This window comes from Ranitomeya imitator, chromosome 2, assembly GCF_032444005.1.
Source record: "Ranitomeya imitator isolate aRanImi1 chromosome 2, aRanImi1.pri, whole genome shotgun sequence".
NCBI lineage: Eukaryota > Metazoa > Chordata > Amphibia > Anura > Dendrobatidae > Ranitomeya > Ranitomeya imitator.
The window spans coordinates 840,076,859-840,089,897 of record NC_091283.1 but is presented as its reverse complement, the minus strand read 5'-3'; the positions used below and the strand labels follow the sequence as shown (position 1 = coordinate 840,089,897).

The 13,039-nt window shown below is 44.9% G+C and overlaps 1 protein-coding gene across 4 annotated transcripts in view; it reads left to right on the top strand.

Annotated features, from left to right (window-relative positions):
- SORCS1 (sortilin related VPS10 domain containing receptor 1) overlaps nt 1–13,039 on the top strand; it is an 810,676-nt gene that overhangs the window by 780,833 nt on the left and 16,804 nt on the right. For 2 of the 4 annotated variants that reach the window (XM_069754247.1, XM_069754248.1), the window contains exons 24-26: nt 1,057–1,156; nt 8,777–8,882; nt 8,965–9,128. In XM_069754247.1, the coding sequence (XP_069610348.1) occupies nt 1,057–1,156; nt 8,777–8,882; nt 8,965–9,128 (370 nt within the window). The remainder of the gene's footprint in view (nt 1–1,056; nt 1,157–8,776; nt 8,883–8,964; nt 9,129–13,039) is intronic. The other 2 variants (XM_069754250.1, XM_069754249.1) reach the window with 1 other exon arrangement.

Genomic DNA, 13,039 nt, shown 5'->3' with positions numbered 1-13,039 from the left:
CAGATGGATGGATTTGTCTCACACAAGATAAATAAAATCATGCTTGTGAGTTTGCATAATCACATTTAACATTTCATGCCATTTGCAGAACATCGTAATCCTCGGATGGCATAGAACAACTCTGCTTCATGTTAGACAGATGTTCTGCAAACCCCGCAACCTGCAGGAACGCGCAGGTCAAGGTTCCCATTGTATTTCCTTTAATCTGTTTATTCAGGAGGTCAAAGGTTTTATCGAGGTCGGCTTCTCCAGTGGATTACGCTCTTCTGCTCACTTGTAAGCTTTACTGTATAGACTGTGACAGGTTGAGCAGAGTCATTTCACTGTCACTTAGGCATATGTGACTTCTGTTGTACTGCTGGAGTCCTATATAGGCAGGATAGTAATACTATAAACTATATATACACAGGTAAGGCTCCTAAGTCTCTTATTTTTTCCATTTTGAAACATATTTTGTATTTTTTCTCATTTTCATCACATAATAAAATTATTACAGTTGATAATCTTCCCCACTTGATTGGTCCTGAGTCCTGACTCGATTTGCCAATAAACCTCAAGTGTATTGAAAAATAAAATTAGTAGCTTAAAAGAGTCCAAAATTCTGTTTAGTGTTCGGTCTCTGTTTCTCTGATACAAAGCGCCAAAGCTCCTGCATAGAAGAAAAAGGTAATTGATACAATTCTGTCTAACCTGCTGCCACCACTAGAGGGAGCTCAGAAGCTTGCTAGATACTGGTTATACAGGATACTGTATGCTGTAGGCTCCCAAGCTCCCCCTAGTGGAGGCAGGAGGTTATCATTAATTTATTTCTACATATCGTTTTATTTTATCCTCATTATTTATAGAATCCCCTGCTTTTAGGACAGATATAATATGACAAATAGTATGTATAGGGAAAATAATATTGGACTATGCAGTAAAGGAAAAAAAAAAAGTTGGACAATGTTTCTAAAGGTCAATAGTTTTTTTAAACTAAAAATTGCATATTCAATTTCCTGGAAGAAAAAGGAGTTTTACCTTCCGGTCTCATCGGATCTTATTATAATATTTTCATAGATCTGTGATGTTTTCATCAGCAAGCTCAATCAAGAGATGGTTCATTTCGAGCTGAAGCCTGGAGTCCGCGTTATGGTTCATGCCGCTCATCTAACAGCAGGTAACAGGAAAGTGTCGAGAAGAAGCTTTTAATCATAAAGATTATTATTATTACGTGAGGAATAAAATGTAATTATATTATCTTATCATTTACGTATCTCCATATTGTGTAATGAGCTATTATGGCCGACTGCATAGTGATAGATCACTTTTATTAATATTTATATTATATTTATTTATTCATTTATTTCTGGCTCTCATGTTGTGGTATGATCATGTACATAGGTGAATATAACTGGTAACATAACTTGCCAGCTCTCCTAACGTGTCCAGGACTCCCGGACACTATCGCCTCCATGTTTTATATTACTATCTGTGCCGATATTATTTTTAGGGAGGCACGTTAATAACGATTTCTGTACTCGCATCATTTAGAGGAAGAGACAGGGAGGCAGCACTATCTGTGCCGGCCTCAATCACAGGGGTTTCCATTGTACATATAATTTGTCTACATGTCTGAAGATATTCTGGCCAAGGACAAGTAGGACCATGAGAAATGTTTTCCTAACATTGAAAGCAGCGTGCGTCTCCCCATGGAAATCCTCGGTCTGCAGCGAAGCCTCGGTGCTTAGATCTCTGCTTTCATGTGTGTTTAATGGCAATACACAATGCCGTCCGCCATGCTGCGGGAACCCCTTCACATTGTGCCATCCACTGCCCCCTCCCAAAGTGCCATCCACTGCCCCCCTCTCATTGTGCCATCCACTACCCCCCTCACATTGTGCCATCCACTGCCCCCTCACATTGTGCCATCCACTACCCCCCTCACATTGTGCCATCCACTGCTCCCCTCACATTGTGCCATCCACTGCCCCCTCACATTGTGCCATCCACTGCCCCCCTCACATTGTGCCATCCACTGCCCCCTCACATTGTGCCATCCACTGCCCCCTCACATTGTGCCACCCACTGCCCCCTCACATTGTGCCACCCACTGCCCCCTCACATTGTGCCATCCAATGCTCCTTCTTAGAATGTCATGCACTGCCCCCTCACATTGTGCCACCCACTGCCCCCTCACATTGTGCCACCCACTGCCCCCTCACATTGTGCCACCCACTGCCCCCTCACATTGTGCCATCCACTGCCCCCTCACATTGTGCCATCCACTGCCCCCCTCACATTGTGCCATCCACTGCCCCCTCACATTGTGACATCCACTGCCCCCTCACATTGTGCCACCCACTGCCCCCTCACATTGTGCCATCCACTGCCCCCTCACATTGTGCCACCCACTGCCCCCTCACATTGTGCCATCCACTGCCCCCTCACATTGTGCCATCCACTACCCCCCTCACATTGTGCCATCCACTGCTCCCCTCACATTGTGCCATCCACTGCCCCCTCACATTGTGCCATCCACTGCCCCCCTCACATTGTGCCATCCACTGCCCCCTCACATTGTGCCATCCACTGCCCCCTCACATTGTGCCACCCACTGCCCCCTCACATTGTGCCACCCACTGCCCCCTCACATTGTGCCATCCACTGCCCCCCTCACATTGTGCCATCCACTGCCCCCTCCCAAAGTGCCATCCACTGCCCCCCTCTCATTGTGCCATCCACTACCCCCCTCACATTGTGCCATCCACTGCCCCCTCACATTGTGCCATCCACTGCCCCCTCACATTGTGCCACCCACTGCCCCCTCACATTGTGCCATCCACTGCCCCCTCACATTGTGCCACCCACTGCCCCCTCACATTGTGCCACCCACTGCCCCCTCACATTGTGCCATCCAATGCTCCTTCTTAGAATGTCATGCACTGCCCCCTCCCAGAGTGCCATCCACTTCCCAATTTCCAGAGTGTCACCCACTGCTCCTTCCACAGCTCGGGGTGTCAGACACAAAAGGGCTTCAGGAACATAACACAAAGAACACAGTTCAGATGGGGTCAGATACTGGGTATGCAGCCTCCAGGATAGGTGGATCTGGGTTCTCTGCCCCCAGAACTGGCAGAAAAAACAAGATACAAATGAATCTGGGTATTCTGCCCCCAGAGCAGGCGGTAGACAGGTATCAGCTCTCCCAGAACAGACTGCAGACAGAACGGGAGCTGGATACCTAACTCACTCAGCAAGACACAGAAACACAATGCAATGCTCTGGCCACGCCCAGCAGGAAGGGGGGAGTTTATATAGAAGCTGCCCCTCAGCAATAGGCTGACGAAGCAACACAGGTGCACACTCAAACCCTGATAAAAGCAGGGTAGATGTGGCCGCGCGCACCCTAAGCACAAACAGAAACTATTACAGCACAGTCTGCACAGGAACTGTGGCCTAGGGCACCTGGCAGCGGCTGCTAGCCTGGACACATGTGGAAAGTCATGCACCAGCTGCAGAGGACCTCGCAAGCCGTGGCTAGCTCCCACAGCGGCAGCCAGGGAACGCACATGCGAGTGGCCATGCAGCAGGGCAAAGACATCAGAGCACATGTACAGCTACGCAGCGGTGGCAGGGAACTGAGCAGCGTCCATACAGGTAACAGACTACAGTATCCCTGCACATTAGGGGGAGAGGAGCAAGGGTTAAAGCAGAGACATGCAAAAGTAACGCCGAAGAAACAAGGTATAAACCCAGCGGCGTTACACTAGGCCACTCCATGACCTTAATGTTCTTCTTTTTGAGCCACTCCTTTGTTGCCTTGGGTGTATGTTTTAGGTCATTGTCTTGCTGGAAGACTCAGCCACGACCCATTTTTAATGTTCTGTTGGAGGGAAGGAGGTTGTCACTCAGGATTTTACGGTACATGGCTCCATTGATTCTCCCATTGATGCGGTGAAGTAGTCCTGTGCCTTTAGCGGAGAAACACCCCCAAAACATAATGTGTCCACCTCCATGCTTGACAGTGGGGATGGTGTTCCTTAGGTCATAGGCAGCATTTATCTTCCTCCAAACACGGCGAGTTGAGTTAATGCCAAAAACCTCATTTTTTGTCTCATCTGACCACAGCACCTTCTCCCAATCACTCACAGAATCATCCAGGTGTTGATTGGCAAACTTCAGACAGGCTGCACATGCGCCTTCTTGAGCAGGGGACCTTGCGGGAACTGCAGGATTTTAGACCTTTACGGCATAATGTGTTACCAATGGTTTTCTTGGTGACTGTGGTCCCAGCTGCCTTGAGATCATTAACAATTTCCCCCCCGTGTAGTTTTAGGCTGATCTCTCACCTTCCTCATGATCACGGATACCCCATGAGGAGAGATTTTGCAGGGTGCCCCAGATCGATGTCGATTGACAGTCATTTTGTATTTCTTATGTTTTCTTACTATTGCACCAACAGTTGTCTCCTTCTCACCCAGCGTCTAACTTATGGTTTTGCAGCCTTTCTGCAGGTCTATGATCTTGTCCCTGACATCCTTAGAAAGCTCTTTGGTCTTGCCCATGTTGTAGAGGTTAGAGTCTGACTGATTGAGTCTGTGGACAGGAGTCTTTTATAAAGGTGACTATGTAAGACAGCTGTCTATAATGTAGGTAACGAGTTGATTAGGAGCGTCTAACTGGTCTGTAGGAGCCAGAACTCTTAATGGTTGGTAGGGGATCAAATACTTATTTCTCCCTGCTAAATGCTAATAAATTTATATAATTTATACAATGCGATTTTCTGGATTTTATTTTTGATATTCTGTCTCTCAATATTAAAATTAACCGACCCTTAAAATTATAGACTGTTCATGTCTTTGTCAGTCACAATAATTATTGTGTTCTGTACGAGAGACGACAAAAGCATCAGCAGTCTGATAGTAGACATATAGTAGACATGCCAGGTCCTTACCTCCCCTGACAATCATCTTCTAGCGGCCCCTTACATTTTAGGCTCGGTTCCTCAGGTGAGCATTTGATGTTTGGGACTTATAGAAATCTCAGCCTAATGTGCTGTTTTTTTTAACTTTACTGAAACTGAAGTGTGGTAAGATTTTGAAATCTGCAACATGTCAATTTCTTTTGCAGTAAATATCTTTTATTGCAGATTTTACCCAGAGAATTGAACGTGATGAGGAAATTCCACAGATAAAAATGGTTTTCCACAGCAGAAAAAATAATAATAAAAAAAAAAATAAAAAAAATGAAAGCTCACATAATCCGCACATGACTTTATCAAAGCTAAGTATCAAGAAGTTTCCAAAACAAAATAGTTTTATTTTTAACATGATATATGAAAAAGAGACAAAAACCGCAGCTGAAAAAAAATGCAAAATTGGTCTGGTTTTTCTTGGAATTTAACACTCAGACGGATGTGTGAACGTCGCCTTAGGGCTCATGCAGACGAGCTTTTAAATCGTCCGTGTGTTATCTGATTTTTGATCACGTAGCACACGGACAACGCACTGCTCCGTCTTATTCAGTAGGGCTGTTCAAGTGGCATTCGATTTTTTTACGGATGAATTTCTATTATAAACCCAGGAAACTGCATGTGATCATAAACAATGTCTAAAGTAGTTGTATGAATACGGATCGCACGCGGATGAAAATTAGAAAAAAATACCTCCAATTAAAAATGTAGTATAGTACTTCTGATAAGCTATGTCGCTTACCCCATGTGCAGGGCATTGCAGTAGCTTAGGTATCCATGGTTATGACCACTATCAGATAACTGTCACTATATGAGTGGTCATAACTATGGATACCTAAGCTACTGCAATGCCCTGCACATGTGGTAAGCAGCATAGCTTATCAGAAGAACTATACCACATTTCTAATTTGAGGTATTTTCCAATATTGTTATCAACACCTACTACATATTGGGATAGGATCTTGGAGAAGGGAATACCCTTTTAACGACTATCTAAAGTGTATGGGCACTTTTAGTCTGACTTACCAGTAGGGGGCGTCACCACTTAGAGTGCCTATGTCAGTATGAATACGTAATACTGTATCTCTGCCTCAGATTCTCACTGTCCTCGTCAGATATCTGCCGGCAGTATTAGTTGCCCAGCAGAGAGAGTGCCTGCCGCAGGTCTTCTCATTGGGCCACTAGGGTGCCATCCATGGTTCCCCCAAAGTGGAAGCTAGAGATGCCACCATACAGTGCACCTCCCTCACTACAGTGCTATCTCCCTGAGATACCGTTACGGATACCTACATATCGGGCCTCAGCCATTGATTCCCACCTAAGAATGTGGACATGTTGGAAAGCAGGACCATCCATGGATCCGACACCAGCCAAACCTCCGTCCACTTCTCCTCGTAACCGGAGCGAGCGGGGAACTTCTGATTCCTCATCTGTAAGCGAATATTATCCTGATCCATGTCAGATATGTCAACGCCTCGGCGTTATTTACTACGACTGTGCTGCCTTTGATCAGATGAGGGCTCCTTGATGGTATAACAGATGTGGTGGAGTCTACAAATAAGAGGAGTATTGCCCAGGGACGTCGTCTCTGAAGAAGGACGGATGCTGATAAGAAGGTCCTCCGTGTGTAGCTGCTTCTGTGCTACAAGCTCCCTTCTTAATAAGATCCTAGGGAATAGCAATTCGTGTTTTTGCATCCCATTAGCTGCTGAGCAGATGTTCCGCTCGCCCTGCTTGCACATGTGCTCTACATGCCAATTGAGTTTTCCTCGGGCTACTGTGGGATCTATTAGTCGGCAGGTAAATGTTTCTGAAGTTTAATTAATGAACTCCTCTTCATCATTCTCACTTCCAACAATAGTTTCCACCGAGGACAAAACATTCGTGTGACTGGTTTTCAGAGATCTGGTCAATTTTCCACTTTTAATTGGGTTCTCAGACTTTTTAACGGGCTTGTCTCGAGTTCTTGTGAGGTTAAAATTGCAAAGTTCTGGGAAAAACTATCAATTTAGCAATTTCTTATTAAACATCTTGTATGTTCTCGAGAATGGAAAGATTTTTAATTCCATAGTGTACATCTCGTTGACTAGGTTACCAGCCACCCTGGCGTCTCAGAGTAGCCAGTTACCTAGCTGAGAGCTTGTTCGGCTAGAAAGCTCTGATTTAAAACCTGCAGAGTCGCTGTGGAGCAGAAGTGACCAGCTCCAGGGAGCCAGGGGCTATGTTCTTCTCCCATTATGCACCTGCAATGCTGCCTCCATTAGCAGTCTGGACCAGCGACACAACTGGTCAGAGCTGTCAATCATAAGGAATGCACAATCCCCTGCAGAGCAGGAAGCCTTTGGCCATGAGTGGTGGAGCCCTGAAGAAAAGAAGGTGAGACAATCCCTTTGACTTCATGCACCATTATGTGTTATTAATGGGGCACTTTCCTCCGACACCACTACTGAGGCAGCAGGACCATGGACAGTCCCTTACTGAGCACTGATCATAGTAGGTTCTGGAGGATAGATCATTAATGATCAAAAACTGATGACTTGTGCCAATTTTCCACATCTAAAGGAGTTCTCCTGAGCTAGGATAGACTATCAATGTTCGATTGTAAGATGTCTGACCTGGCTTGTCTATACCGTTGGCCTCCTATATGGGTGACGCTTGGAATAATCGCATCCATGGTATGTCACCAATCTAATCGCTAGTCCTGACAAGGCAGGAACCACAGTCCTGTTTAAAAATGTTGTCCCCATCTAAGTGTTTTCTGGACAGTGGTGGTCCCCAGTGGTGCAGTTCTCTCCACATTAGTTGAATAGTAATAATGGAGAGATTCCTCAACCGATGTAGTGGTCAACAGTTGCACTTTCGACAATTATTGGTGGTACATCCAAAATATAAGCCATCAATGTAAATTCTCAGAGAACTCCGTTATATCTGAGTTATTTCTGTCCAAAGGATAAATGATAACTAGATAATTGCTGGGAGCGTAACTGATCTTGAGGGCGGGGCTCTGAAGTGCTCAGTGTGCCCACCATTGCTCCATTTATTGCCGAAGGGACTCCCTGAGGTGGCCGAATACTGCACTTCACTATCTCCGGCAATCACATGGACAATGGATGGAGTGCAGATGGATGCTTGGCCACAGCTTCATTCTCATGGTAATTTCCAAGCCTCCTACTTGAGATTAGTATAAGGGACCCTTCTGGTGGTTGGACCCCCATCGACCAGCTAGTTATCACTTATTCACCATGTAGTGATAATAACCTTTTACATTTTCGCTTCTTTTTTTTTTTACATCTAGGTGAGTTCTTTAGTGTTTTATACTAACGGCGTAATTTGAAACTCCAAAAGACAGTACATCTCTTATTATGGAGATACCATATGGACCCACCGACCTCTATGGATTCTGTAACATTGCTTTCTATAAATCTGTAATGTGCATGTATAGATCCCTGGAAAAGTAACTTCCATAGAGTCATTGAAGACATCTTAAACGAAATGATAAAGCGTCATCAGAGAATCCAATGACCTGGAGGAAACCAAAAATAATAATCCAGATCAGTTGTCTTTCATGAAGTCTCCAAATGGTCATGTTTCCAAGGTTCTCCTAGTTAAGCCCAGCTGTTATTTTCAGCAGAAGGTGTCCCCCCTGGTGTCCTCTCCTCAAATAATGACTTACTTAGGGACACTTGATGACTGAATGTCTAGGACCTGAACTTTTGTGATCTGATGGTTTCGAGAACCTCAACACTTTGTGGACAGTTTGCGATGTGTCTCAGTTCTGTGTTCCACTCACTAGATTCATAATCTCCGCTCCTTTGATCTTTCCAGCTCCCTTGGTGGACCTGACTCCGAGTCACAGCGGCTCCGCCATGCTGATGCTCTTGTCGGTGGTCTTCGTCGGACTTGCTGTCTTCGTCATCTATAAATTTAAAAGGTAACCCCAGTCCTGTTCCTCGTCAGCGGTGTTTACAACAATGGGCCGCCCAAAGCAATGACGTCTCTGTTAATGTTTTTAGGAAAATTCCTGGAATTAATGTATATGCACAGATGCAGAATGAGAAAGAGCGAGAGATGGTCAGTCCAGGCAGTCAAAACGAGAGCTTGTCACCTAATGACCCTCACTCTCAGCCGATGGGCCCTGAGCAGCTGTTAGAGGGCAAGTTGGAAACACAGCCCATAGGTAAATAAGTAGCTAGTCCTCACTGGCTGTACGGGAACCCAAGTGACCAGTCTTGCCTGTCTGAATGACCGAACACTCTGTATAACCCTTCCTTCCGCTCTGATACATTGTGTCATCTTTATTACTTATTCCTTCTGTCGTATCCCTGTCTTCCGTAACTAACCCTGAGAAGTGCGGGTGATTGATCCTCCCAGCACCTCCACTGCTGGGTGCACCTGAAGAAGGAGATGAACTCCTAACCGGGGCTGATGGCCATAATTCCAGCAGTCACTACTGATCCTGAATTAATTAATGAATCACATTAAACAGAATCAGCAGCGGGAGGTGCCGGCGCCGGCTACATGAAAGGCCTTAATAAAGGTTCATTCCACATTCCCTTTCAATACTTGGAGCTAAAATACCTGGTTTTGCCTTTTGTACTTTCTGTGCAAGACGAAGATTGGATTTTGAGCTAGAAAGCAATTTCAGAGCAGAATAAGGGGAACGTTAATAATAAAATGATCAGGAGGAAAAACAGATAATAAATCACAATATGTATAAGGCTCTGTTCATATAGGTCAAAACTGTGCCTGCTGCGCAGGACGCCAGGAGAGAAGACCCCACATGACGAGGATGGGGATCAGACTGGATCACGTGGGATCACATTAGATCTTATAGATACATGAATGTATCCATGAAACCCAGGTACGGACTGGGGCTGAAATTCAGTCCTGGCATTTGAAATCACACAGGTCCATGTTGTCCCCGTCCCCATGAACCAGATGGGATATATCACTACTAATATTACCCTGGATGGAGGAAAGGAAGATTTACTACAAGACCAATATTTCTAATGACACCCGCGGCTGCTGGGGTAAGTGACAGAGTCAGCGACTTTGCTCTCCATCACAACTCTGAATAGTATGAGAGTCTTGAGAACACCGATTCTGTTAGTAACGTAGCAGACAAGGCAGCCCATGACCAGACAGGCCCTTCTGGCATTTGTCATAATTGCCAGATGGCCAGTCCGGCCCTGATGTAACCTCATAAATCACACGTCTCCTATAACACCATCTCCTGCATTATATCATCAGGGGATAGAAATATACAAAGTAACAAAAAAAAAGTCCAAGCAAAAGTATCGGATAACAGGCAAGAAATTGGTAAAGACAAACACATTGCAAAAATGGATTCTTCTTCTCCGATTCTCCAGATCCTCATACTTCAGTGCTAGATAAATTTACATTATTAATAGCAAAGAGTAAAAGAGCTAAAAATACAAACAAGTCTGAAAGGGCACATACATCTTATAAGACAAGAGATGGAGTTACATTGTAAACAATTGGGTTAGGTATTTAACCCCTTTCTGCCAATGGACGTACTATTCCGTCCATGTGGGGTGGGCCCTACTTCCCAAGGACGGAACAGTACGTCCAGCGCGATCGGCCGCGCTCACGGGGGAGCGTGGCCGATCACGGCCGGGTGTCAGCTGCCTATCGCAGCTGACATCCGGCACTATGTGCCAGGAGCGGTCACGGATCATTAACATGATCGCGGTGTGCCGGCGGTACAGGGAAGCGTCGCGCAGGGAGGGAGCTCCCTACGGGCTTCCCTGAGACCCATGCAGCAACGCAATGTGATCGCGATGCTGTGAGGGTCTGCTCACCTCCCTCCCTGCACCAGGCCCGGATCCAAGATGGCCGCGGCATCCGGGTCCTGCAGGGAGGGAGGTGGTTTCACAGAGCCTGCTCAGAGCAGGCACTGTGAAGCCTGCAGTGCTGCAAGTCAGATCGGTGATCTGACAGAGTGCTGTGCAAACTGTCAGATCACCGATCTGTGATGTCCCCCCCTGGGACAAAGTAAAAAAGTAAAAAAAATTTTTTCCAAATGTGTAAAAAAAAAAAAAAAAATTCCTAAATAATGAAAAAAAAAATATATATTATTCCCATAAATTCATTTCTTTATCTAAATTAAAAAAAAAACAAACAATAAAAGTACACATATTTAGTATCGCCGCGTCTGTAACGACCCCACCTATAAAACTATATCACTAGTTAACCCCTTCAGTAAACACCGTAAGAAAAAAAAAAACGAGGCAAAAAACGCTTTATTATCATACCACCAAACAAAAAGTGGAATAACGCGCGATCAAAAAGACAGATATAAATAACCATGGTTCCGCTGAAAACGTCATCTTGTCCCGCAAAAAACGAGCCACCATACAGCATCATCAGCAAAAAAATAAAAAAGTTATAGTCCTGAGAATAAAGCGATGCAAAATAATTATTTTTTCTATAAAATATTTTTTATCGTATAAAAGCGCCAAAACATAAAAAATGATATAAATGAGGTGTTGCTGTAATCGTACTGACCCGAAGAATAAAACTGCTTTATCAATTTTACCAAAGGCGGAACGGTATAAACGCCTCCACCAAAAGAAATTCATGAATAGCTGGTTTTTGGTCATTCCGCCTCACAAAAATTGGAATAAAAAGCAAAAAACAAGACCTCACATGACTCTGTGGACCAAAATATGGAAAAATTATAGCTCTCAAAAAGCGTCTTTTAGTGTGTGACGGCTGCCAATCATAAAAATCCGCTAAAAAACCCGCTATAAAAGTAAATCAAACCCCCCTTTCATCACCCCCTTAGTTAGGGAAAAATAAAAAAATGTAAAAAATGTATTTATTTCCATTCTCCCATTAGGGTTAGGGTTAGGGCTAGGGTTAGGGCTAGGGTTAGGGCTAGGGCTAGGGTTGGGGCTAGGGTTGGGGCTAGGGTTAGGGCTAGGGTTATGGTTAGGGGTAGGGTTAGGGTTGGGGCTAGGGTTAGGGTTAGGGATAGGGTTGGGGCTAGGGTTAAGGCTACAGTTAGGGTTGGGGCTAAAGTTAGGGTTAGGGTTTGGATTACATTTACGGTTGGGATTAGGGTTGGGATTAGGGTTAGGGGTGTGTCTGGGTTAGAGGTGTGGTTAGGGTTACCATTGGGATTAGGGTTAGGGGTGTGTTTAGATTAGGGTTTCAGGTATAATTGGGGGGTTTCCACTGTTTAGGCACATCAGGGGCTCTCCAAACGCGACATGGCGTCCGATCTCAATTCCAGCAAATTCTGCGTTGAAAAAGTAAAACAGTGCTCCTTCCCTGCCGAGCTCTCCCGTGTGCCCAAACAGGGGTTTACCCCAACATATGGGGTATCAGTGTACTCAGGACAAATTGGACAACAACTTTTGGGGTCCAATTTCTCCTGTTACCCTTGGGAAAATACAAAACTGGGGGCTAAAAAATAATTTTTGTGGGAAAAAAAAGGATTTTTTATTTTCACGGCTCTGCGATATAAACTGTAGTGAAACACTTGGGGGTTCAAAGTTCTCACAACACATCTAGATAAGTTCCTTGGGGGGTCTAGTTTCCAATATGGGGTCACTTGTGGGGGGTTTCTACTGTTTAGGTACATTAGGGGCTCTGCAAATGCAACGTGATGCCTGCAGATCAATCCATCTAAGTCTGCATTCCAAATGATGCTCCTTCCCTTCCGAGCTCTGCCATGCACTCAAACGGTGGTTCCCCCCCACATATCAGGTATCAGCGTACTCAGGACAAATTGGGCAACAATATTTAGGTTCCAATTTCTCCTGTTACCCTTGGAAAAATACAAAACTGGGGGCTAAAAAATAATTTTTGTGGAAAAAAAAATTGTTTTATTTGCGCGGCTCTGCGTTATAAACTGTAGTGAAACACTTGGGGGTTCAAAGCTCTCACATCATATCTAGATGAGTTCCTTAGGGGGTCTACTTTACAAAATGGTGTCACTTGTGGGGGTTTCTACTGTTTAGGTACATTAGAGGCTCTGCAAATGCAATGTGACGCCTGCAGACCATTCCATCTAAGTCTGCATTCCAAATGGCGCTCCTTCCCTTCCGAGCCCTTCCATGT